The sequence below is a fragment of the Meleagris gallopavo genome, chromosome 7 (genome assembly GCF_905368555.1).
Source record: "Meleagris gallopavo chromosome 7, MGAL_WU_HG_1.1, whole genome shotgun sequence".
Classification (NCBI taxonomy): Eukaryota; Metazoa; Chordata; class Aves; order Galliformes; family Phasianidae; genus Meleagris; species Meleagris gallopavo.
Window position 1 is genome coordinate 21954796 of NC_139410.1, and position 20823 is coordinate 21975618.

At 54.0% G+C, this 20823-nt stretch overlaps 4 protein-coding genes across 6 annotated transcripts in view; 1 reads left to right on the plus strand and 3 right to left on the minus strand.

Annotated features, from left to right (window-relative positions):
* Positions 1-847, minus strand: part of TTLL4 (tubulin tyrosine ligase like 4) — a 23037-nt gene extending 22190 nt beyond the window's left edge. Inside the window, exon 1 of the mRNA XM_085228494.1 lies at positions 711-847. The gene's annotated coding sequence lies outside the window, so the exon portion shown is untranslated. The remainder of the gene's footprint in view (positions 1-710) is intronic.
* Positions 128-12467, minus strand: STK36 (serine/threonine kinase 36). Its single transcript, XM_010713620.3, is given in 27 exon segments — positions 128-1484; positions 1568-2064; positions 2067-2313; positions 2488-2647; positions 2763-2910; positions 3155-3326; positions 3726-3800; positions 3946-4056; positions 4245-4308; positions 4637-4731; positions 4950-5048; positions 5268-5372; positions 6102-6229; positions 6515-6656; positions 7092-7197; positions 7488-7582; positions 7804-7983; positions 8254-8397; positions 8509-8635; positions 8710-8909; positions 9127-9296; positions 9541-9634; positions 10034-10283; positions 10528-10658; positions 11022-11099; positions 11621-11761; positions 12229-12467. Coding segments are annotated over 27 exon segments (3990 nt in total). The 5' UTR covers positions 12313-12467; the 3' UTR covers positions 128-1337.
* RNF25 (ring finger protein 25) lies at positions 12448-18295 on the plus strand. Its single transcript, XM_010713785.4, has 10 exons — positions 12448-12541; positions 12618-12692; positions 12765-12867; positions 12958-13025; positions 13670-13739; positions 13871-13942; positions 14110-14250; positions 14590-14679; positions 15437-15571; positions 15703-18295. Exons 1-10 carry the CDS (start codon positions 12504-12506, stop codon positions 16426-16428), a joined length of 1518 nt encoding a protein of 505 aa, XP_010712087.2. The 5' UTR covers positions 12448-12503; the 3' UTR covers positions 16429-18295.
* BCS1L (BCS1 ubiquinol-cytochrome c reductase complex chaperone) overlaps positions 14820-20823 on the minus strand; it is a 9440-nt gene continuing 3436 nt past the window's right edge. Inside the window, exons 7-9 of one of the 3 annotated variants that reach the window (XR_014884500.1) lie at positions 20363-20480; positions 18964-19654; positions 14820-15257 (exon numbers count right to left, since the gene is read on the minus strand). Coding sequence is in view for 1 of the 3 variants with exons in the window: in XM_085228524.1 (XP_085084650.1) it covers positions 19402-19654; positions 20363-20480 (371 nt within the window). In the remaining 2 variants the exon portion in view is untranslated. Of the gene's footprint in view, positions 15258-17756; positions 19655-20362; positions 20481-20823 lie in introns of those variants that run through there. The other 2 variants (XR_014884499.1, XM_085228524.1) reach the window with 2 other exon arrangements.

Consider the following 20823-nt stretch of genomic DNA (forward strand, 5'->3'; position numbering starts at 1 on the left):
TGTTTCTGTGCCCCAGACTGAGCACAGCCAGGCAACGTAAGCATGGAAGTCTCGTGGTGAGTGGTGCAAGTATAAAATAACAGTGAACAACGAAACAAGAACTGCCAATGAGCTCAAAGCACACCAATTCTTTGTCCAGCCTCTTTTCTTACTATATTTTGGATAAAAATAATAATAATAAAAAAAAGCCCCCAGGTATATGGTGAAGACCCTTCCCAGTCAAAACCGGAGCTTCAGCACTCCTAGAAGAAACACACCCTGCAACCACCTCACCCCACACGGCTGCCTCTCAGAAGCAGAGCTGCCTGCGTTGAAGACACGGGGAGAGGCAGAGGTTTCAGTGGGGAAGCAGCCCCCAAACAACCCCAGAGCGGCGGTGCCGGAGGGTCGGGGTGCCGGGCACAGCACGTGCCGGGCCGGGACACACGGCAGCGCAGCCCGCAGGCGCACTTCCAGCCACGTGCCGAGAAGGCCGCGCCTCGCCCTCCCGGCCGCTCGCAGCACAGCGCGGCCCCGCCGAGCCCCGGGGCGGGCCGCGACGGAGGCCTTTCCCGGGGGGAGGGGAAGCCCTTCCCGGGAGGAGGCCTTAAAGCGGGAGCCCCGCCGATAAAGGAGATTGGGAGCGAGGAGACTCCCGCGGGGACCCGCTCCTCACCGGGAAGCGGGGCGCGGCCCTCGAGAGGGGTGCGGAGGGCTCGGCCCGTACTCACCGCCCGCCGCGCCCCGACCTGCGCCGCCCGCGGACGGCCCGCCGTTACCATGGGGATCCCGGCCGGCGCCGCGCTGCCACGTGACCGCGCATCCCGGCAGCCCCGCGGGCGGCGGGCAGGACTACGGCTCCCGGCGTGCACCGCGTCCCGCGCCCGCGGCGCCCCCTGGCGGCCGAGTAGGCGGCAGTCAGAGGGACGCAGTGAGGACGGACGGCAGGAGTGGGGCACGGCCACCGCCCAGTGCTGCGGCTGATAATGCCCTTAAAAGAGGGCTCGGGTCCTGGAGATCGGCACTGCAGGCACTTTTTCCGAAAAAAGCTCTGCATGGGAAGGGTTCTTTGGTACAACGCCCCAGACTGACGCTTCTGATCAGAGCCATATGCAGCCCGGCTGTGCCACGGCAACGTGCTGAAGGTGTCGTCATCCTCAGCTCTTAACAAGTGCATCCAGGGCACAGCTGGAGAGGCCAGGCAGAGCTCCCTGGGGCAGCCAGTAGTCACTGAGGGTCAGAAGGAGCGTTTCTCCCATCCCGATGCCAGCATTGGGGCGAGTGCTGGCTTCAGCCCTTCTCATCAGCGCAGGGCACGAGACAGGCACACGTAGCTTGCAAGGACTCACTGGGCTCCCTCAGGTGCTCTGCAGGGGTGTGAGGAGGCGGATGAGCTTCTGGCAGTGGCGTGCAGATGAAGGCCGGGGGCTGCCCCCAGCTGTGGGCCAGGAGTCACTGCCGGCTAGCGCAGCCAGCTGCTCACTGGCCCTGAGGGAGAGCAACACCTGTGGACAGAGGTACAGCAATCAGCCCTGCATCACCCCCTCAATGCCACCAGCTGTTCCACAAGAGGGGTGAGGGCCGATACCTGTTGTATCCCAGGGTGCCGGCTGACAGCGCACAGAGCTATAAGTGCTCCCTCCCGCACACTGGCCTGGGGATCCTGGCAGGCCACCTCCAGGAGGATGTGGGGAGTCCTGCTCTCAATGAGCAACTCCCCGAGCTCTGCCGAGCGCCGGCCCAAATTGCCAAGGGCTGAGGCCGCATTGCAGCGTGTCTTGGCCTGCTGATCACTCAGCAGCTGCGTCAGCCTGGGCACGGCCTTGCCCAGAGTCCCAGCTGGGGAGGACTCATGATAAGCAGCATTACCAACTGCAAAGCTGGCTGCCTTGCGCACAGCCTCATCCTCATCAGCCAGACACACCAGCAGGCTCTCCAGTAAGCCAGTCTGGTTCTGCAACACCTGGGGAAAGCCATGGCTATGTCGAAGCAGGTTGCCCAGCAGAATGCAGGTTTTGGCCCGTATGGAGTGTTCCTGGTGGCTGAGTAGGTGGGTCAGTGCCTGGTAGGTCATATCTGAACCCCTAAAATCCTCTGGAGGAAGGGCAGATGCTCCGGACAGGTCCGAGCCACATGAGTCAAGAGAGATAGGAGGTCAGTTGTGAGCGTGAGGCTGCCTGAAAACAAGACAGTACTCAAGTAGGCAATGATGTGCTCTGAGGCAGCAGCCTCCCTTGCTATTTGGTCTGTGACCTGCTCATCGGACACAACAAGGCGGCATAAGAGGCTCATGGGGAGCTCAGTGTCTGAGAAAGGCAGATGGTGACAGCAGACCTAAGGAGAAAGGAGACACAGTAGTGCTGAGGGCATCATCCTTGCATTGAGGGCTGTATGGCACTCAAGTGTTGTCCCCACCTGGGCACAAACAGCAGTGCCAGCACGGGCTGCAATGTGGAGAATTGTCTCCAGTTTATGGATGGGAAGATAAATGTGGGGGTAGAAGGGTACCTGCAGTAGCTGGGGAGGAATCTGGGAGTCTCTCACTGCCTCGATGACTAATGCTATGGTGTCTTCATCCACATCCAGGGCAAAAGGAAAACAGAGGAGCTGGCAGGCCTGTATCACTACAGCCGGGATGAGCTCAGCCTCTCCATTCTCCCTTGCTTGCCTGAATTTGTTAGAGAGACTGGGCTTAATACAGAGATGATGAGGGCGGAAAAAAAAAATAAAATAAAATAAAAAATCAGCTGTTGAGCACTGCCTACTTCGGCCCTCCAACTCACATCTGTGCCAGACACGCCAGGAAGCGAGGAGACAGCAGTGTCTTCAGCATCATCATGAGGACACCATGGGACTGGGTGAGCTGAGGCAGGCACCGGTGGGTCTCATGAGTGAAGATGAAGAGGGCCAGGCTTAAGAAAAGCAGTGTGCCTGCAGGAGGAACAGCATTGCAGAGAGGCAAAATTAGGGAAGACTGAAAAAGTCTCCTCTCTTCTGTCTGCCAGTGCTGCATAGAACTCTCACTCTCTGGAGAAGGTCAACAATCCTCAAGAACAATCCCTGAACCCTCTGGCCCTAGGATCAGATGATGATGGGGACAGAGATGTGAGCAAGCTTGAGTGCAGGATGCGGAGTAGGGTATGGGACAGATGCCTTTTTCACCCACAGCTCCTACCTTGAGGGGAGAGAAGGCTCCAGTCTGGCTCTGCCACAGGGGGCCCTGCCTCTGGGCTGCTTCCCTCCAGTGCTGCTCCACTGCCACCCATGCAAAGCACTGCAGGAACACAATGCCACACCATGCTCCACAACTCTGAGGCCGCAAAGCTCTGTTCCACAGCCACGTCCTCCTACATATGGGGAGAAAAGTGTTAACAGGCTTCCAGGCTGTTCTCCAGGGTTCCAGTTCATGATTCTACCAGCCCCATGGTCCCAGAGAAGCCAGGGCTGGATGGCCCAAAGAGTAAAGAGGGAACCTAGCAGCCCTCCTGCCCCTGCTGATGGCACCAGTCTCAGGGCATTTCTGTTCTCTCCCACTCTGATACATCCACAAATCACTCCCTCTGCCTATCAGCCTCCCATCAACCCTCCTGAGCTTCACAAACAATCCTAGGTAACTTTCATGGGGTTGCACAGTTCAGCTAAAGCTCTACAATTTCCTGTTTTTCCCATCCTTCATCACCAATCCACACTCTGGCCTCTGTATCCCCACACCCAGCCCAGGCAAAGGGTGAAAGGAAGGCTGGTACCTGTGCAAGCAGCTTCAACAGGAGGAAAATGATCCCATCATAGAGACCAGCACCCATAGGCAGGGAGAAATGCAGCTGTAAAAGAATGTGGGACAGGCTGGATCTGAGCACTGCTCTGAGGGAAGCAGCACCAGACCCCTTTCTTACTCCATCTTCGCCTGCAAACCTATGTACTGGGGTGACAGCAAGGCCCCCCTGCTCCTCAGGCCCTATTCCATACCTCAGCAGGCTCCATCAGTGCGCTTGTTACTGCTGTTAAGATTTCTTTTCCCCCAAGTGCAACAGGCACCCCACGCTGATCAAGCTGTGTCAGGAGGAATGCTGCAGCACCCTGTGAGAAGAAACAGAGCTCAGCACCTTTAGGACTTGCCTATCCGCTCTTAATCCATTAGACCAGGGCAAGGACAGATCAGCTGCACCCATCCCATCCCACCCTGAGGAAGCAACAGTAAAACCCAAATGGGATGTGGGGCTCTGCAGGATTCCTCACGGTACCTCTGGCAGAACGGACAGACTTACCACAACAGATATGACAGGAGACTGAGTGAGCAGATCCAGGGCCAAGGTAACCACCTCCTCAAGCCTGAAACGCAGGAACCAGAGGTGAGACACTGGCAGCTAAGCCCTCCTCACAGTACTGTATTTCCATGTCTCTACATCCAACTGAGCAGCAGCATTCAAATACTCCCAAGGATGGGAAGAAGCCACTTTGCAGGAAGACAAATGATTCCTCATTCACAGAGCTTCCTTGCCCATTCTGGGTTCCTAGTGCATCCCCAGCATCCATCTAGGCATCAGGATCAGAGGGATCAGCAGGACCAGAAGCCTAGCTCTGAGTAGGGTGTAGGGCAGAGACTTGTACAGGACAGGGAATGCTCCTATTTTACCCATAGATAAAAGCTGGTGCTTACCTGGAAGGAGAGGCCTGGGACTGCAGGGTAAGCAGTGTCAGCAGGTATAGGGAGGCCTCACAGGCCACCCTCTGAGTCACCTCTGCCATGGGGACCTGCCAAGGGAGCAGGAGTCACAGGGGAACAGCAAGACTGGGAGGGGAGAGGAGGAGGGAATGCTTCTGAGACCTGAAAGGAAGACAACAACTGCACTCTACAGACTGAGCTCCATCACACACTTGTCTTCCCAAAACACCCAGCCTGGTGTAAGCAGCACCCAAAGAAATGGGTCATGCACTCCTACCCAATCACAAGGGCCGCAGTGAAGTTCTACCTTGCCCTTTGAGAGCTGCATGAGGAAATCCCATACTTGCTGGCTCCTCCCCAGGTGCTGGCACAGACTCGGGCTAGCATAGCAGCCAGCATAGAGGATCTGCAAGACAGAAGGGAAAGGCTGTACAGCTGCCCAGGTGACAGACACATTGATCAGGCCTTCCTAGTCACACTCCATGGCTACTGTGGGCTCAATTACTTAAGGAGACCAGAGTTACTAAGGGCTGAACCTACAGCTCCCACTTCCCCACGCTCCTAATCCCAGGCCAGGGGACCAGACACCTTTGGGAACAGCCAGATAAATGGATGAGGTCATTACCTTGAGAACATTCAAGGAGCAATTTGAGTGCTCCAGCTTCCGCAGCAACTTCCCAAGCTGCTGGCACTCTCCATCCATAAGCTTTCCAGCTATCTCCTGAGCAACCTGTAGAAATCAGCCTGTTGTATACTTCAGGCACCTGAAGCATTGCACAGACTAAGAAGTTCCATACCAGCAACAGATTAACAGAAGGCATTGCTTCCTACACAGCAGTGCCTGCTTTCACACATGCATGCTCATCTGCCATGACCCAGCACTGCTTTGATGCATAGTCCCTGAGCTGACACGAGTAAGGTAAGATTCCTGCTCTGCTTCTTTCCATGTTGACTTAGAGTTGAACTCAATTATCAATCATAAATCTGCATTCTTGTTTTTCCTCTTATTCGGTTTGATTTAATTTCAGATTTTCTACAGTTCATATCAAAAACTGCAAAAAAAAAAAATCATATCAAAAAAATGCAAAGAATCCTTTGCATTTCTCTGTTAATCTAATCTTTTATTTAGCCCTTCACTATGTCAGACCCTAAGTGTGAATCTTTTAATTGACTCAGGAATCCTTAGACTCATTTACTTAATGGCTAACTTGAGGCAGACAGGAACCATTAAGGGCTGAACCTGGAGTTCCCCCTCTCCATGTTCCTAACCCCAGTTCTTAGACTCCTGAGGCTCAGCTCTTAGATCAGGAGGAACAGCCTGCAAATTACAGCCCCTCTGCCAGCAAACTCAGAGGACCCCAGCCCTCCACTCTACTGTTGAAAAAGAGATTCTCCAGGAGAGGGCTGTTGCTCTCATGGAGACCACACCTCTTTGCCCTGCAAAGAGAAGTGGCCTGACCTGCTGCTTGGCTTCCCGACAGCTGTTCCGTGCCAGAGGGATGCTGCAGGCAGCCGCCAGTGCAGCCGTAAAAAGGTCCACCATGCATTGTCTCTGGTCGTGAGTTGAGTTGGCCTCCATTGCTGCACCTGGAAAGGACAGAACTCAGGAGACACATCTTAAGTGTGAGGGGTGCTTAGGAACAGCAGGATGGAGCCGAAGGCTAAGAGATGTTTGGGTGATGATAAGGGTCGGATTGAGGAAGAGAACAGGAGAGCCCCATGTGGTAGATGTTTGAGGGATTTGGGCAAATAAGCTCAGCCACCTTCTCCTGGCAACAGCAGTCAGTGCTCTGATACAGCTCAAGGGCTTGAAAGAGAAGGAAAGCCTGCCAGGAACCCTGTGAGGAAGTGATAAGCTGCCATTAGTGCTACCTTGCACAGCAGGTTGCTCAGAGATCAATCCGTGAAGGAGTCTGTCTAGCAGGGGCTCATTCTCCTCTCGCAGGCTGGCATAGAAGGGGGAAGAGATAGAGGGGCACATCACATCCAGGCTCTCACAGAGCAGGGTAAAGCACTGGGGGAGAAACAAAGGTTGCTATTACTGCAGATGGAAAGTGGGAGGGTAGAGACAAACAATCACAGAGGAAACTAGGGGGGGACAGCAGAGATGGGAGAAGAACACTTCTTCTGGTGCTAGAGCTTCAGGGACCAATGTCTCCTCTTCAGCCACTTAAGTCCCACTGTTACTGCATAGAGTAACAGTGGCTGAGAGAAGGGTACACATAGAGGTACAGCCAAGGAAGGTGTCCCTCAGAGAGGTTCTTTCTGCATGTGATCTCCCCTCCCCCCCAAAAAAAAAAACCAAAACACCACAACAGTGGCCCTGACAAGAATGCATCAGGCCACATAGCTCAGAGCAGGCAGCTCTCCCCACTAACACATGCACCCAAGCCCACAGCTTTGGTCAAGGGAGGACAGAGGGGGAACAGGGAGACTGGGACATTCTTACCAGGAGGCTTTGCTGGCAGAGTTTCATCTCACTATCAGCTGTCTCGGCCAGCAGATCTGGCAGCAGGGCTAGGAAGTGGTTGGCACTCTCCTGGAATGTCTGTAGGCTTGGGAAGGCAGCAAGTACAAAGGAGAACAGATAAACCTAGTCACTGGCTATGAGGACAGGATCTGGTCAGGTCCTTACAGCCCTGGCTGCAAAGGGCAAGCAGCACAACTGAACTCATCAGCTGTGCCTTCCCCTGTATTAGCCCCATGGAAAGTACTCATTTGTAAGAACTGTGACATCTGTCATGATGCTTCCCCACATGACAGTTTCTCCTTCCTGCCTACTTCTCTACTGCAGCCACAAGAGACCTCAAAGTGCACCATGTTGCCCCACCTGCCCCGCCCCTACCTGTCCTGCCCACTCTCCTCCAGGCTGCATTCACTGCTGAAGTAAATTGTGGTCACCATGATGAGGTCTGTCAGCACTGTGATATACCAGGGCTGCTGCAGGAAGCAGAAAGAAACATGAAGTGGCAATTGTCTGCCTGCCAACCTGTCACCCCTGCAGCAGGATCCTTCCTTGCCAAGTTCTTCCCCCTTCTAAACAGGGCCTGGAAGAGACACTGGTCCTGTGAACCAGCTCCAGCAGGACACAGACACCTGTGACAGCACAGGCACACTGCAGAACTGAGGAAGACCCAGTCTGTCTAGGGTTCTACACCCACCTGCTTGGTGCTGCCACTCTCCAGCATCTGCTTGGCCAGATGCAGCAGAGACAACGGCACATTCAACTCTCGGCAAAAGAGGTTCAGCAGCTCAGAGTCACAGTGGGTAGCCAGAAGATTTCCCACGACACGAAGTATGGGACGGAGATGGGACGCTCCCTCAAGCATCCCTTCCAGTACCTGGGCAGTAAGAAGACAGAAGGACTCACGATCACCACCATCACTTAAGGCCTCTTCATCAACCACGTGGCTGCCCCCCAACCTCTAGGGCAAGGGACAACAGTTGAGGAGATGACAAGCTAAGTGTGTAGGCAGCTCTGATTCCTGGGGAAGCAGTAGGACTCCTTGCTAGCTGAAGCAGGGGATCTCCCAATGCTCCCAACCCAATCCCAGGAAAGAAGGCAGCATCCACGTCCCCAGTCTCAGTCAGCTGGACCAGCCATCACTCACTTGCTGAGCAGATTCTGCAAGCCGGGCTTGGACACGGTGCCGGAAGCCTGGGTCCCTCAGGAGGCTCAGAGGCGTGCTCAGCTGCATGGCCAAGGGCTCTGTGGCCTCAATCAGGTGTTGCCACTCCTCATCACTCTCCAGCTCCTGACCATGGAGAAGAGAGAGTTGGTGCCACAGATTCTGCCTACCCCAGAGTCTGAGTACCAGGCCCTAGGGACTGGGCCCTGATGTCCTTATCACAGGACACCATCTTACCTCGCCCTCCAGGTCCACAGCCTCGATGCTTTGTCTGCCTTGGAGCTCTGCTCTGCCAACACCAAGCTGCAGAGGTGCTTCTGGCTGGGGAAACTCCCGCTCATAATCTTGTGTGATGCTGTGCTCCCTGGCCAAGGAAACAGCCCAGTCAACGAGCTACCCCACTGTCCTCTCTTTTTCCCAGTCCCAGCCTTCCCTCACCGTGGGCTTGGAGGAGGCTCCTCCAGTTGCCACTCTGCTATGCTGTTCTTTCCTTGCAGGACACCTGAGTTCTTCTCTTTGAAGGATGCTGGTAGCTCCTCCTCCGCAAGGGCTGCCTTTTCAAAAGCTGCTCTGGGTTTATGTCTGGTGTGTCCTTTGCCAGAGTCCTTCACAGATGTAGTGTTTCCCTTCAGCTGCCCCTGGGAGAGGGCAGAGAAGTTTGGTCAGGAAAACTCAGTATTTTCTCAGTCAGAGAAGAGCCCCACCATAACAATGACCCCACAATCCTGCCTTGTATGTGGCCATTACACCAGCCTGGCCCACCTTCCTTCAGTCTTTCCCCTCGGTCCCATTTAAGAGCCCTTCCTTTGACATAACCATGGGGTGCAGTCCAGAGAATCCCACACTTTTCTCCACCTTTTTCTGTGCCTCCTCAGCCATCTTCTGCCGAGCCTTTCTCAGGATTCTGGACTGGCCACTCCTAGGGGCCAGGGAATGGGCTTGCTGCTCCTTCAGGGCCTGCAGCTCTGGGGACAGCTTGGTGGTGAAGGGGTTTGAGATCCCATGCTCTTCTGTGTCATCAATCACTGAGAAGACAGGAGCAGAATTTCAGCAGCTCTTTCTTGAGATGCAGGGAGAGTAACCAGCTCTGCAATCCCAGGAGAATCCTGGAGGACCCAGAGCAACCCCAGGGGCAGGAGCTATGGGTTGGTAGAAGCTGAGAGGAAGGAGGCAAAAACCAGGGTAGAAAAAAAAAAAAAAAAAAAAAGAATGGTAGGGTAGTGCTCCCAGTCTCCAGGCAGAAAGAAGGGGAAATGATTTGGTACTCACCAGTAACCCGTCCAGCAACAAAGGGGTGGGAGAGTAGTTCTGGCCATGACAGGCGCTGGCGGGGATCCTTCATTAGCAGCCCCTGCAAGAAGCTCTACAAGGCAGCACAGTGCCAACGTCAGAAACCACACATGCAAAAATGTGTGCTCCCACCAGTCTTCCTCAGAAGGAACACTCAGGACCCCTGGGTTCTTTGTCTCGCCCTGAGAAACAGCGTGTCTGGTGCTGATGGCAGACAGGCAGTGGGAAGACACTTCCCTTCTTAGCGAAGTAAATCATTCCTCTGTTCTCTGCCTCAGCTTCCCAATTTATCTAGGGATAGCAGTGATAAGGGCTTTCCTCCAAGGAAGCCAAGATCTCATCCCTTCACTGTCTTCCAAAATCCATATCAGGGGAGAGAAAACCTAAGCACAACCAATCAGAGCAGGCCACAAAGCCAAAACCACTACTGCATCAATGGGTCCTACACCACAGACAGGGCTCTGTTCCTTACCTTGAAGGCCGGGCTTATAGCCTTAGGCCATTTGACAGGGTCCTTGACAATGAGGCTGACAAGCTGGAAGATGCTGCTGGTATAGAAGGGAGGTGTGCCCATGAACAGCTCATACAGGATGCAGCCCACAGACCACAGGTCTGCTGTGTGGTCATACGGCCGCTCCTCCACCAACTCAGGAGACATGTACAGCGGAGTGCCCTTGATGGAAGTCAGCACCATGGTGTGGATGCTCATAGCACGTGCAAACCTGCTCAGAGCAAAACACAGGTGGCCATTTCAGGCTGGAGCAGCCACTGCAGCTCCTAAGGAGACCCCGTGAGTCATCAATATCCCATCCCCTCTGGAGTCCCAAATTTCCCACCCCTGCTAACCCCTGAATATGTGCAGAATGCAAGTCCCCTTCCACATCTCTCCTTCTCTTCTACAGCCCCAGGCCATTCCTTGGATGCCCCAAGCCTACACATCCTCCTTAGCAGGTCACCCGCACGCACCCAAAGTCACAGAGCTTGATGACGCCGTCTTTGCCCAGGAGGATGTTCTGGGGTTTCATGTCACGGTGCAAGATGCGGTGGGAGTGCAGGTAATAGAGAGCAGAGACCAGCTGGGCAGCTATGGTCTGGACCTGCCAGAGACACGAGAGCTTCATTCCAGTACCCCAACTCTTGCCCTTGCCCTGTTTGGGGCAGGGACCTGCCCCAGCCTTGGGCCAGCAGCTCCTCTCTGATAGAGGAGCAAGCCGAAGGCCGAGGCAACAGCCATGTGTTTTGGCTCTTGTAGAAGGATCAGGGAGAACGAGGTCAGTGGGATCACTGTGACCCACTGCCTGCAGTCTGGCTGCCTTTTCATCCCCTCCCCTTCAGAATCTGCCAGCCAAAGCCTCAGAGATCTTCACCCCCTTGATGTCTCCAGGTTCACAACAGAGCCCTCTGCCTACTAAAAAGTCCTGTTCCCTCCATCCTGCAGCAAAGCCTGTTTGGCCAGTCACCTGGTCCTCGGGCAAACTCCCATCGTCCTCCAGGATCTGGAATAGCTCCCCCTCTGCATAGTCAGTCACCACCACCACCTGGAGGAAGGAGCAGTGTGGAGGCATTAAGCACATCCCCAGACACATCCCTACTGAACCTTTGTAGCTCTACTTATCTGGAAGACACAGCAAAAGTCAGGGAAGTGTAAAGGAACAGGACAAGCATATAATGGTATTTCAGAGCCCAGTGGTAGAAACACTCCCTTGAACATATTTTTGATCTACTGCCCAATTACTGGAGGGCTCTGATAAACACTGACCAATGAGTAGGCTGAGTCCCAGTCCTAAAACAATTCCCTCATAAGGTCTCTCCATGTCCAGAGAGCAGGAAACTCCAATTAGGCCACGTGAGGGAGAAGAATAGGCTGGAGACAGGCCTGCAGCACTCAACATTAGTGGGGATACAACTGAGCACTGAACAAACCTGGCTGGGTATAAATGCTGCTAGAACCCTGGAAGGCTGTAACGAGCATCTCCTGAGTCAGATGTGACAGCAGGTGATAGCCCACACCCCCTGCCCAACCAAGCAAAAGTACCTGCCCCCACACAGGCCCCTTTACCTCTTTGTCAGTCTCAAAGCTGTCAAGCATCTGGATGATGTTAGGGTGATGGAGGCCTCTCATAATCTCAATTTCCCGCTGCAGGTTCTTCAGCTCCTTCTCAGACCGCCCCACCTTGGGGATGAATTTCAGAGCCACCACCTTCCAAAGCAGGCAAAGCTGGGATCAGAGCAGGGTCCCACCCACCCTGGCAGGAATTGCATTTAACCCAAGAGGGACTCAGTATTTCCTAGGTGAACACACAGAATGAGATGTGTTCATTGGGCCCCTCGAAGCTGGGGCAGCAAGGAATACAAGCAGCCACCTGAGCAGTATTAACAGGACTGCAGGCAGTTGCCTGAAGGAAGTGATTCTCAGCCTTTACTTAGGGCTTGTTAGGCCACAGTGGCCAGAAGCACACTGACAAACAGGAGTGGTCCTAGCTGAGGATCACCAGGATGGCAAAGTGGCTGATGCACATGGCATACGAGCTGAAACCGGGAGGGCCAAGCTTCTTTAACCTGGAGATAAGCTGAACAGCAACCCTACGGCCGGCAGTAGGAGACTTCTAAGAAGACGGAGCCAGGCTCTTTACAGAAGTCCCTCCTAGTACCTGTCTCACTCCTTACCTGGGCGCTGCACCTCCGCCGCCCCTTGTACACTCGTCCGAAGGAGCCTTCTCCGATCACCTCCAGCACGTGGTACCTCTCCATAGCGGGGCTCCAAGGTCGGGCCGAGGCTCTCCGGACGACGGACCGACGATTTAAGGCCGCGGGGCCGCAGTAAAACTCGGCCCGAGGTCGAGCCCGCCGCGTTAGGCCGCGCCGCCGCGTTAGGCCGCGCCGCCGCGTCGCCTAGCAACAGCCGAGGCCGTCGCACTTCCGCTTCCGGGCCGGGCGGCAAGATGGCGGCGGCCGGCGAGGAGGTGGAGGCGGCGGACTGGTAATGGCAGCCCGTCCCCGCCCCGCCTTCCCCGGGGCCGATGCCTGGGGCCGCCTGACCGCTCGGTGCTTCGCAGGGCGCTGCCGGCCGAGGTGGAGGTGCTGGAGTCCATCTACCTGGAGGAGCTGCGGGTGGTACGGGGCCGCGCGAGGTACGTACCGGGCCCTGCGGCCCCCGGGCCCCGCTCCCCGGCCGCGCCTTACCTCCGCCCGCCCGCCCGCAGGTCCGAGCCCTGGGAGGTGAGCATCACCCTGCACCCCGCCACAGCCCAGGACCAGGACTCGCAGTTCGTGCGCTGCACGCTGGTGCTTGCCGTGCCCCCCCAGGTAGGCTCCCATCCCAGCTGGGCCTTGCGGTCCTCTATCTCTGCTTTCCTCGGTGCGTTTTGGGTTTTGTTGGTTTGTTTTGTTTTCTAGTATCCCAACGAGGCTCCAGACATCTCCATCAGCAACCCGCGGGGGCTGTCAGATGAGCAAATCCAAAAGTGAGTGCCGAGAGGGGAGTGGTGGCGTTAACAGCACTTAGAGCCTTCTCTCAATGCCTTTAGGGCCCTCTGTTCTCTTAACACATACGTACAGCTCTCAAAGCACCTTGAGTTAAATCTTATGTCAGCCCTGATGCTGAGTTTGACTCTGAGGAATGGTTTGTTCCCTTGCTGTCCTCCTGAAATGTAACTGGAGTCTCCCAGGCCTTCAGAGATGTTGGTCCAGCTGTGACAGAGACAAGACTGAACTGAGTTGCAGTGTTCAGGCAGCCTGCTGCTGCCTGTATGCTCCTGTCCTTGGTGCAGCAGAGATTTAGATACCAGCACAGCATTAAAGTTGCTCCCACCGGATCAACAAAACCTTAGATTTGCTAAAGCTGAAGAGTACTGGGTGAGCTCAAGCTGAGGCAGTTTGCAAGCTCACTCTTGCAATTTCTCTGATGACAACTGTTTCCTGCACACTTGTGCACAAAAAGCTGCGGACAGCATGGGAATATGTGCTTGCATTTGTGCCCATCCCACACTGTAGGCAAACCCTGGTGGATGACGTTCTTTTTATTTCTCATTATGGTGGGGTGACAGGCATGTGGAAGAGTGAAAAGGTGTGGCAGTCTGTGTTAAGTATTTGTGCTGCTTTGCTGTAGGATTTTGCAGACCCTCAGAAATGTTGCTGAAGCCAGGCTGGGGACAGAGGTGCTATATGAGCTGATTGAGGTGAGAGCTGGTGAGAAGGGAGGCAGGCAGATACGCAAGCCGTTCTTTGACTCCCTTTGAGATGAGAGAGGCCTGAGTCTGGGCCCATGTGGAGGCCAGTGAGAAAAATGCTTGCTTTTCTGCTTTGACAGAAGGGGAAGGAGATTCTCACTGACAACAATATTCCTCATGGCCAGTGTGTGATCTGCCTGTATGGATTCCAGGTAGGCATGTGTATTCAAGCCATTCAAGCTGGCTGAGAAGTGAGTCAGATGAAGCCCAGTGGAAGAAGCTGTTTCTGCCATTAATAACATCCCTGATGACATGGGAGTGAAAACCCACCTCAGCTAGGTGCTGGGAACATCCTTTAAATTCCCCTTCTCGTCCACAGGAGAGGGAAGCCTTCACAAAGACCCAGTGCTACCACTACTTCCACTCCCACTGTCTGGCCCGCTATGCCCAGCACATGGAGGAGGAGATTCTCATGCAGCAGGAGGAGAGAGAACAGCACCTGGCACCTTCCCCCAAACAGGTATTGGGTTTTGATCCCCTGCGCAGGCTCTCATGAATTATCTGTCACTCCCTATGGGATGTGGAACAAAGGCCATCCTGACTCAGCAGCCGTGTGCAGCATGGTTAGCATTGTGCCTGCGCTGAGAGAATCAGTGAAGATTGGACCAAGTGAGCTCCAGGAGCCCTTTCCAACCATAATTACAAACTGGAATCCCCCTGGGCCTCCCTGCCTTAGCAAAAAAGTGCTTGTGGTTAGTTGAAGAAGGCTGCCCTGTTTGTTTCACTTCCAACCTGGGGATTCTCTGGATGTGCATGGGCTGGTTTGCTGCCTAGGGTTTCACCTCTCACCTCCCTGCAGAACGTCGGCGTGCAGTGCCCTGTCTGCCGGGAAACCTTGGTTTATGACCTCTGTGCCCTGAAGGCAGCACCACCACCACAGCACCCACTGGTAAGAGATGGGGATTTATCTGCCTGGCTGTGCCCACTCTCTGGGTAGCTTCAACTGGGACACTTTAACACATGAACAAGCAGTGCCAGCTGGAGCTCATTAACGTGCTCTACCAGTTACTGTAGGAAAACACACAAATGTACAAATTGCATCTTGTGCTCTATTCAGAGGGAGCCATTGGAGCCTTCTGCCACTGAAAAGGGACACACCTTCAAATGTGATAAGAGCAGAGGGAAGCAAAAGATATGTAGCTGTTGCATGGGGAAGGAGTGAGGATATGTAGTGTTGTTGGCTTGCTCTCCAAAGCAAGCAGATGTGGTGGGGGAGAGAGACAATTCTGCCATCAAGTAGAGTGCCTGAATGGAACCTTTATGTTCTGTGTGCTCTAAGAGAACAACTGTAGCTTTCCTTAAATATGTCCCTGTACCCACTGAGATGTTATCAGTTTCAGGTGAGTGACTCCAGTTTATGTGGTGAGTTCTGGGGTTCTTGATTTTTAATTGCTCTGCATCTTGCTCCAAAGCAGGAGGTCCTCAGGCAGGCAATGCAGGGAACAGTGGGTCTGCAGTAACATGTACCTGTACAGAGACAGGGAACTACATGTGAATCTGTAGGCTCAGTGGGTCAAATGTTGCAAACAGACAGTTTGCTTGGGTGCTGTGTGATCAAATGAGGGTTTGGGGAGTTGCTCATGATGTTGTTAACTGACTGCCCATATAGATAGAGCCCTTAACCCCTCTTGCTGTCTGCCACTCAGGAGCCATACAGGCCAGATGACAAGATGCTGCAGCACCAAGAAGAACTGCGCTTAATTTTCAAGAAACAGCAAGAGAAAGGGGGCATCATTGACCCCGAAGCAGAGAAGAACCGTTACTTCATCAGCCTCCAGGCGGTATGGCACTGGGGGCAGAGAGCTGCTGAGCTCCACACCAGCAAGGAGGTCCCTGGACTTGAGGGCCAAACACTGTCATCTGCTTTGGGACTGTCCAGTCCCTTTCTTAACCATTGGCTTCTTTCTTTCAGCCTCCAGCTACTGTTGATCCAGGCCAGGCAGCTGCTGCCTCTGAGCTGCTGGTGAGTGCTAGCAATGCGGATGCACCTCAGGCACCCTGCCAGGCCTCAGCTCTGGAGCCAGCCAGGGCTCCAGAGAGCAGGGCAGAGCTTGGGCAGGCAGAGAGGCCTGCTGTGCCCAAGGAACCCCAGAGCAAGAGGGAGAGGCACAGAGGGGAGAGGCCAGGCCCAAGAGGCCAGGGCAGGCAGTCCTGCAGCAGCTCGCAGGAAGCGGCAGGGGAAGCCTGTCATCTGTCCCATGGCTCCAGGGTGCCCAGAGGCTTTGGTCAGAGACCAGAGAGAAGACCTGGTGGGAGGCACTGTCAGGAATTTCCAAAGCCTCACACCAGAAGCAAGGCGGCTGCCTCGGCTGAAAGAAAGGAGCTGTTCCCTGAAGATCCTTCACCAGTAGCGGGTGCGGTGGACTTGAAAGAGGAACACAATAACATGGAAAGATGGACCCCGGAGCAAGGTGCTGAAGCCCAAAGCAGGGAGAAGGAGAACCTGGTGTTCAACCGCAGTGAGCACAGAGCAGCTCCTGACTGGCAGAGCCACCACAGGCCCTGGGATTGCGGGAGGTGGGAGAGGTCCAGAGTGCAGGATCGTGGCTCCTACCACAGAGCACCAAGAGGGCGAGGGACGTTCAGGCCGAGTGGACGTCGAGAAGCCCATTTTGTGGAGAAGGAGAGCAGTTCCTAGCAGGAGGGGTAAGGGGCTGGGCTGGGAGAGGCTGTTAATAACAAGAATGGCAAAGAGCAGTAGCAAGAAGTCACCACACAACTTGGGAGAGAGGAGGCAGTTGGCACAGCTTGGGACAAGTGAACTCTCCACGGTTCATGTAGAGTGAAGTATCAGGCTGCCTGGTGTGAGCAACTGGCTATCACCACCACTGGAGAAGCTGACTTCTGACAGGTCACAGCAGCCTTAGTCCTCAAGGATGCAGGCAGAGGAGGGCTTGACCAGGGACCAGCATGCATCCATCATCTGTTTTTGTGAGCCAAGAAACATACATAACTACAGAAACAAGTGGAATTAGCTTGACATGGTGCTATAGCAGCCAAAGCTGTGCAGGACCTTCTCTGGAACTGAGCATCCATGCAGAGCCACGGTGGCACCAGGCAATGAGCTGTGCCAGGGCAGCAAACTGCAGCTCATCTTGCTGCATCCTTTGGTTCTTTGAGCACCTTCTCAGCTACTGTCCCTGCTCCTTAGAGATGACTTTGTTTCTTCTGTGGTGCAGACTGCTGCTCAACTCACAGGCTTGGCCAGGCAAGTCCTTTGTATAACATGACTCTTCTCAGCCCCAGCCTGAGCTAAATTAAGTTTAAGCCAATGCTTTAGCAGGTCAGGACTATCCAGTGACTGAGGCCTGGTGCTGGCTCTTGCTCCCCATGGAAGCTTGAGTTTAGCTGGAGCTTCTGCCCTGTCCTTCAGCTGCTTTTCTGCAGTTCCTTCTGCTGCTGTTTCAGATTCAAGCCATGTCCTGCTGCAGAGACAGGACAGGAATCCCAAATTTCTGAAGTGGGACACTGCTATTAAATTAATTTGTTGGGTCTTCTCTGGAGCCTGTTCCTTTTGTTTTCTTTGCCCTCCTACTCCTATTCTTAGCTGTTTGGAGCAAAGTGTTGATCCTTGGTATAACTCCCTTCCCTCCTATTCTGTACATGCAGGGAAAGTCTCCTAGATAGCAGGATGCTGCCTCATTGCTTTGTCAGTGTGAGCTGTCAGACTCACGTAGACCATACTCATTTCTTCGCACTCGTTTGTGCCTTGTGCCCCTGTAACAAACCCCTCTTCTCACACAGATAACTATCATCTTCCTTTTACTCACTGTGCTTTTAACAGATCAAAAATCACCATGTTCCAATTGCCAAGCTCCTTGGCATCCTGCAGCGAGTCAAATTTTTCTTTCTCCTTGTTGGGAAAGCTACTGTCATGGTTGGAGCATAGGAATTCAGCCACAGAAATTAAAGTGAGCAAGGTCTTCAGTAGCCTCAGTCAAACACTATGCTTGTTAGAAGAGAGGGTTTTGTTTTTTTTTTTTTTGTCAGGGAGAAGGGATTAAGGGTGGGCTCTCACCTTTCTGACTCACTTGCTGTTAGCCTGGAGCAGAGGAAATTCTGTACTAGTGTGTGGAAATGAACTTGGGCCAAACATAAATTCTTCCAGAAAACATCTTGGCAACAGCAGGTACAGGCTGTCAAGACAGCACTTAACTCTGACTTGAAGAGCATGGCGGGGTGTTCTGGGGAAGAGCAAGGCTGCGATATGCCTTCCCTGCTCTGTGTCTGAGAAACTTCAAAGCAGCAGATGTCCAGTCCTTTCTCTAAAAGTTTGTCCAGGATGGTGATTTAGAATGAGGGAGAAGTGGAGCCTGCACCATGCCCTGAGGCTTCTCACTTGGCATTTGGCATCCCTGCTCCCAGCACAGGTGGGGCTGTGCTGTTACTGACCTACCTCACAGGGCTCTTGTGAGGCTACACTGGCAATGGTACTCAGGCTGGGCAGAAAGGCACTGATGGTGGCTGTAACATTAACACTATTAAAAGCAAGTAAAGTGACACAAGTTGCTTCCTGTGTTCTCGTGGTGGTAGTGGAGGGGGGGGACTTGGGTTGGTGGTGCTGGTGATGGAGGACAGAACGTGCTCGGATCAGGCCTCCCCTCCCCAACTGCATTTTCAGGGCTGTTAGCAGAGGACTTCTGCTCTTTACTCCAGCCTGGCCTGGCTGCACTACTGACCACACCGCTCCCTCTCCTGCTCCCTTTTCTGGGGTACAGATTTTGATCAGCTTTGAAAAGTAAGCACACAGCAGCACCAGGCTGATGGCAGCCCTGCCACAAACAGGAAGAGAGGAAATAAACCAGCAGTACAGGGTAAGCAAATTCCCTTCTCAAAGGGGTTACTGAATTATCTCCCAGAGAATCAGATAGCCCCAGGAGGACCTGAGGTGCCAGAGACCAGACTGATCCTTCAGCTCAGTCTCTCCTTCCCGCACCTCTCTACATTATACCAGGAACTGTACCTTGGAGACAATTCCTCCAGAACAGGGATCCAGGCCTCAGCAACCCTGAGAAGTATCTGGAGCAATGCTGCTCCCATCTATCAAGGTCAGAAGGGCTCTAGCAGGTGGGTGGTGGGACAAATAACAGGCAGAGGAACAAAACCAACACTTGTCAGCATGCATACAAAAGCAAGGGGACTGGAGGGCAAAGAGCCATGTTGTGCACTTTACCTTACAAGGTTGTTCACAGATCAATGAAGACCATCTTTTCAAAGACCATCAGCTCTCTTTAGCAGTGCATCACCCCAGTGTCCTGCCCCTGCAAAATTCTCTTTTGGAGTATCAGCCCACGAGGAACGGGTTGATAAGTTATGGTTTCACATCTGGAAGCCTCGGCAGCTTCTCACGATCCCAGCACAAGGGCAGTGAGCAGGGTGTGTACAGTAGCACCCAAGCCTAGGGAGCAGCAAGAGCCGATCCCCTCACTCTGCTACAGAGCTGGAAGCTCTGGCTCCATATATTTTAACAAAAAGACGAGGCCTTGGTGAGGTAGAGGGAGAGACCTGGCTCACGTGGCTGGGCAGCTCCACAGCATCCCCAGGATGGTCCAAGTCCTTGTCCCAGTTATCTCCAGGCCTCACAGCACGGCAGGGCAGAGCTCACCTTAGGTCACGGCAGGATGGAGTGTATGTTTTCAATGGCTCCCCCAGGATCTGTCTTGTAGAGCATGAAGTGGCCCTGTACCTGGGCAGCGCTGATCTGTTTGGAGACTGCCAGCGCCTGCTCAGCAAACTGCTCAGCTGCAGCTGGGGGCTGCTCAGGATAGAAGCGCTGGAACATGCGGGCCAGCTGCCCTCGGGAGCAGTGGCCCACATACTGCTTGAGGTCCACACGTCCAGGCCGCACCAGGGCTGGGTCCAGCCTGTCGAGACATAAGCGTGCCTTCAACAACCTGACCACAGTGCCTTTGAAAGAGGGGTCTAGCAGAAGCATCCCCCCATGCTAGCACAGCCTATCTGCAAGGCCCTGTGCACTGTGGTAAAGGTAGGGAAGAGATTTGCTCTCACAGTCAAGGTAGGAAATCAACCCAAAAGAAAAGGGAATGGTAGGCTCCTGAGGGTGAGAAGTTGTCAGTTCTGCTCATCTGTGTCCCAGGATTGCTGCGTGAACAGTGATCTAGGCTAGCTCAATCTAGAGCAAGCAAAGCCCACCACATCAGTGTCTGAAAGGCACATAAGCTGGCTCCCTGAGCACAGATATGTGCCGTGAGCCCAGGCCACTGCCTAATGACTGAATGGATTGCACGGAACCAGCTTCTCACTCAGCACAGCCACAACCCTAAAACCCACAGATTCCTGCAGGCAGGAGGCTGGTACTTCTCCTGAAGGAAGTACCCAGCACAACACGATTTGAGCAGCAAGGAAGAGGCCCCAGCAAGGAGTTGTTCTGATTAGGGGTTTGCATCCTGAGGGAGGATCAGGACACCCACTATGCAGCCAACAAAAATTAATCTACAGTCCTCACACTCGAGGATGCACATAGGCCTCCATAAAGGTCACCAAAAAGGCTCCACAGAAGGAAGGTTTTCCTATGCACCCCTGCCTGCTTCTTCCCAGAGTGCAGCTCTGACCTGTCCACATAGTTGGTGGTCATGAAGACAATCCTGGCCTCTGTGGAGGCCACGCCATCCAGGGCGTTGAGGAGGCCGCTGAAGGTCAGGCGCCCCATGCCTTGGTACATAGCAGGGTCTGTGGATAGAGATGTTTGAGATCATATCCATCTGCCACTCACCTAGCAGTCTTGAGGGCTACCTGCTTATAACCTGAGGCATAAGCCAAGCTTTCTGCTCCCTCCATCCCCCTAGGCTGACCCTCTGCCTCCTCCTGGTTGGCAGCCCATTCACCTTCCCTGCCTCACAGCACTCCTGTGAAGCCAAAAGGAGAATGAAGGAGAAGGCCATCTTATGCTGAAAACAGCCAGATTTTCAAACAAGTGTCTTTGTCTGAGATACCTCTGGAATTAGGGACCAAATGCTCCCTTCATAAGGCCAAGCCAAAATGGAGTGAACTCCAGCCTGGTCGTGAGACCTCT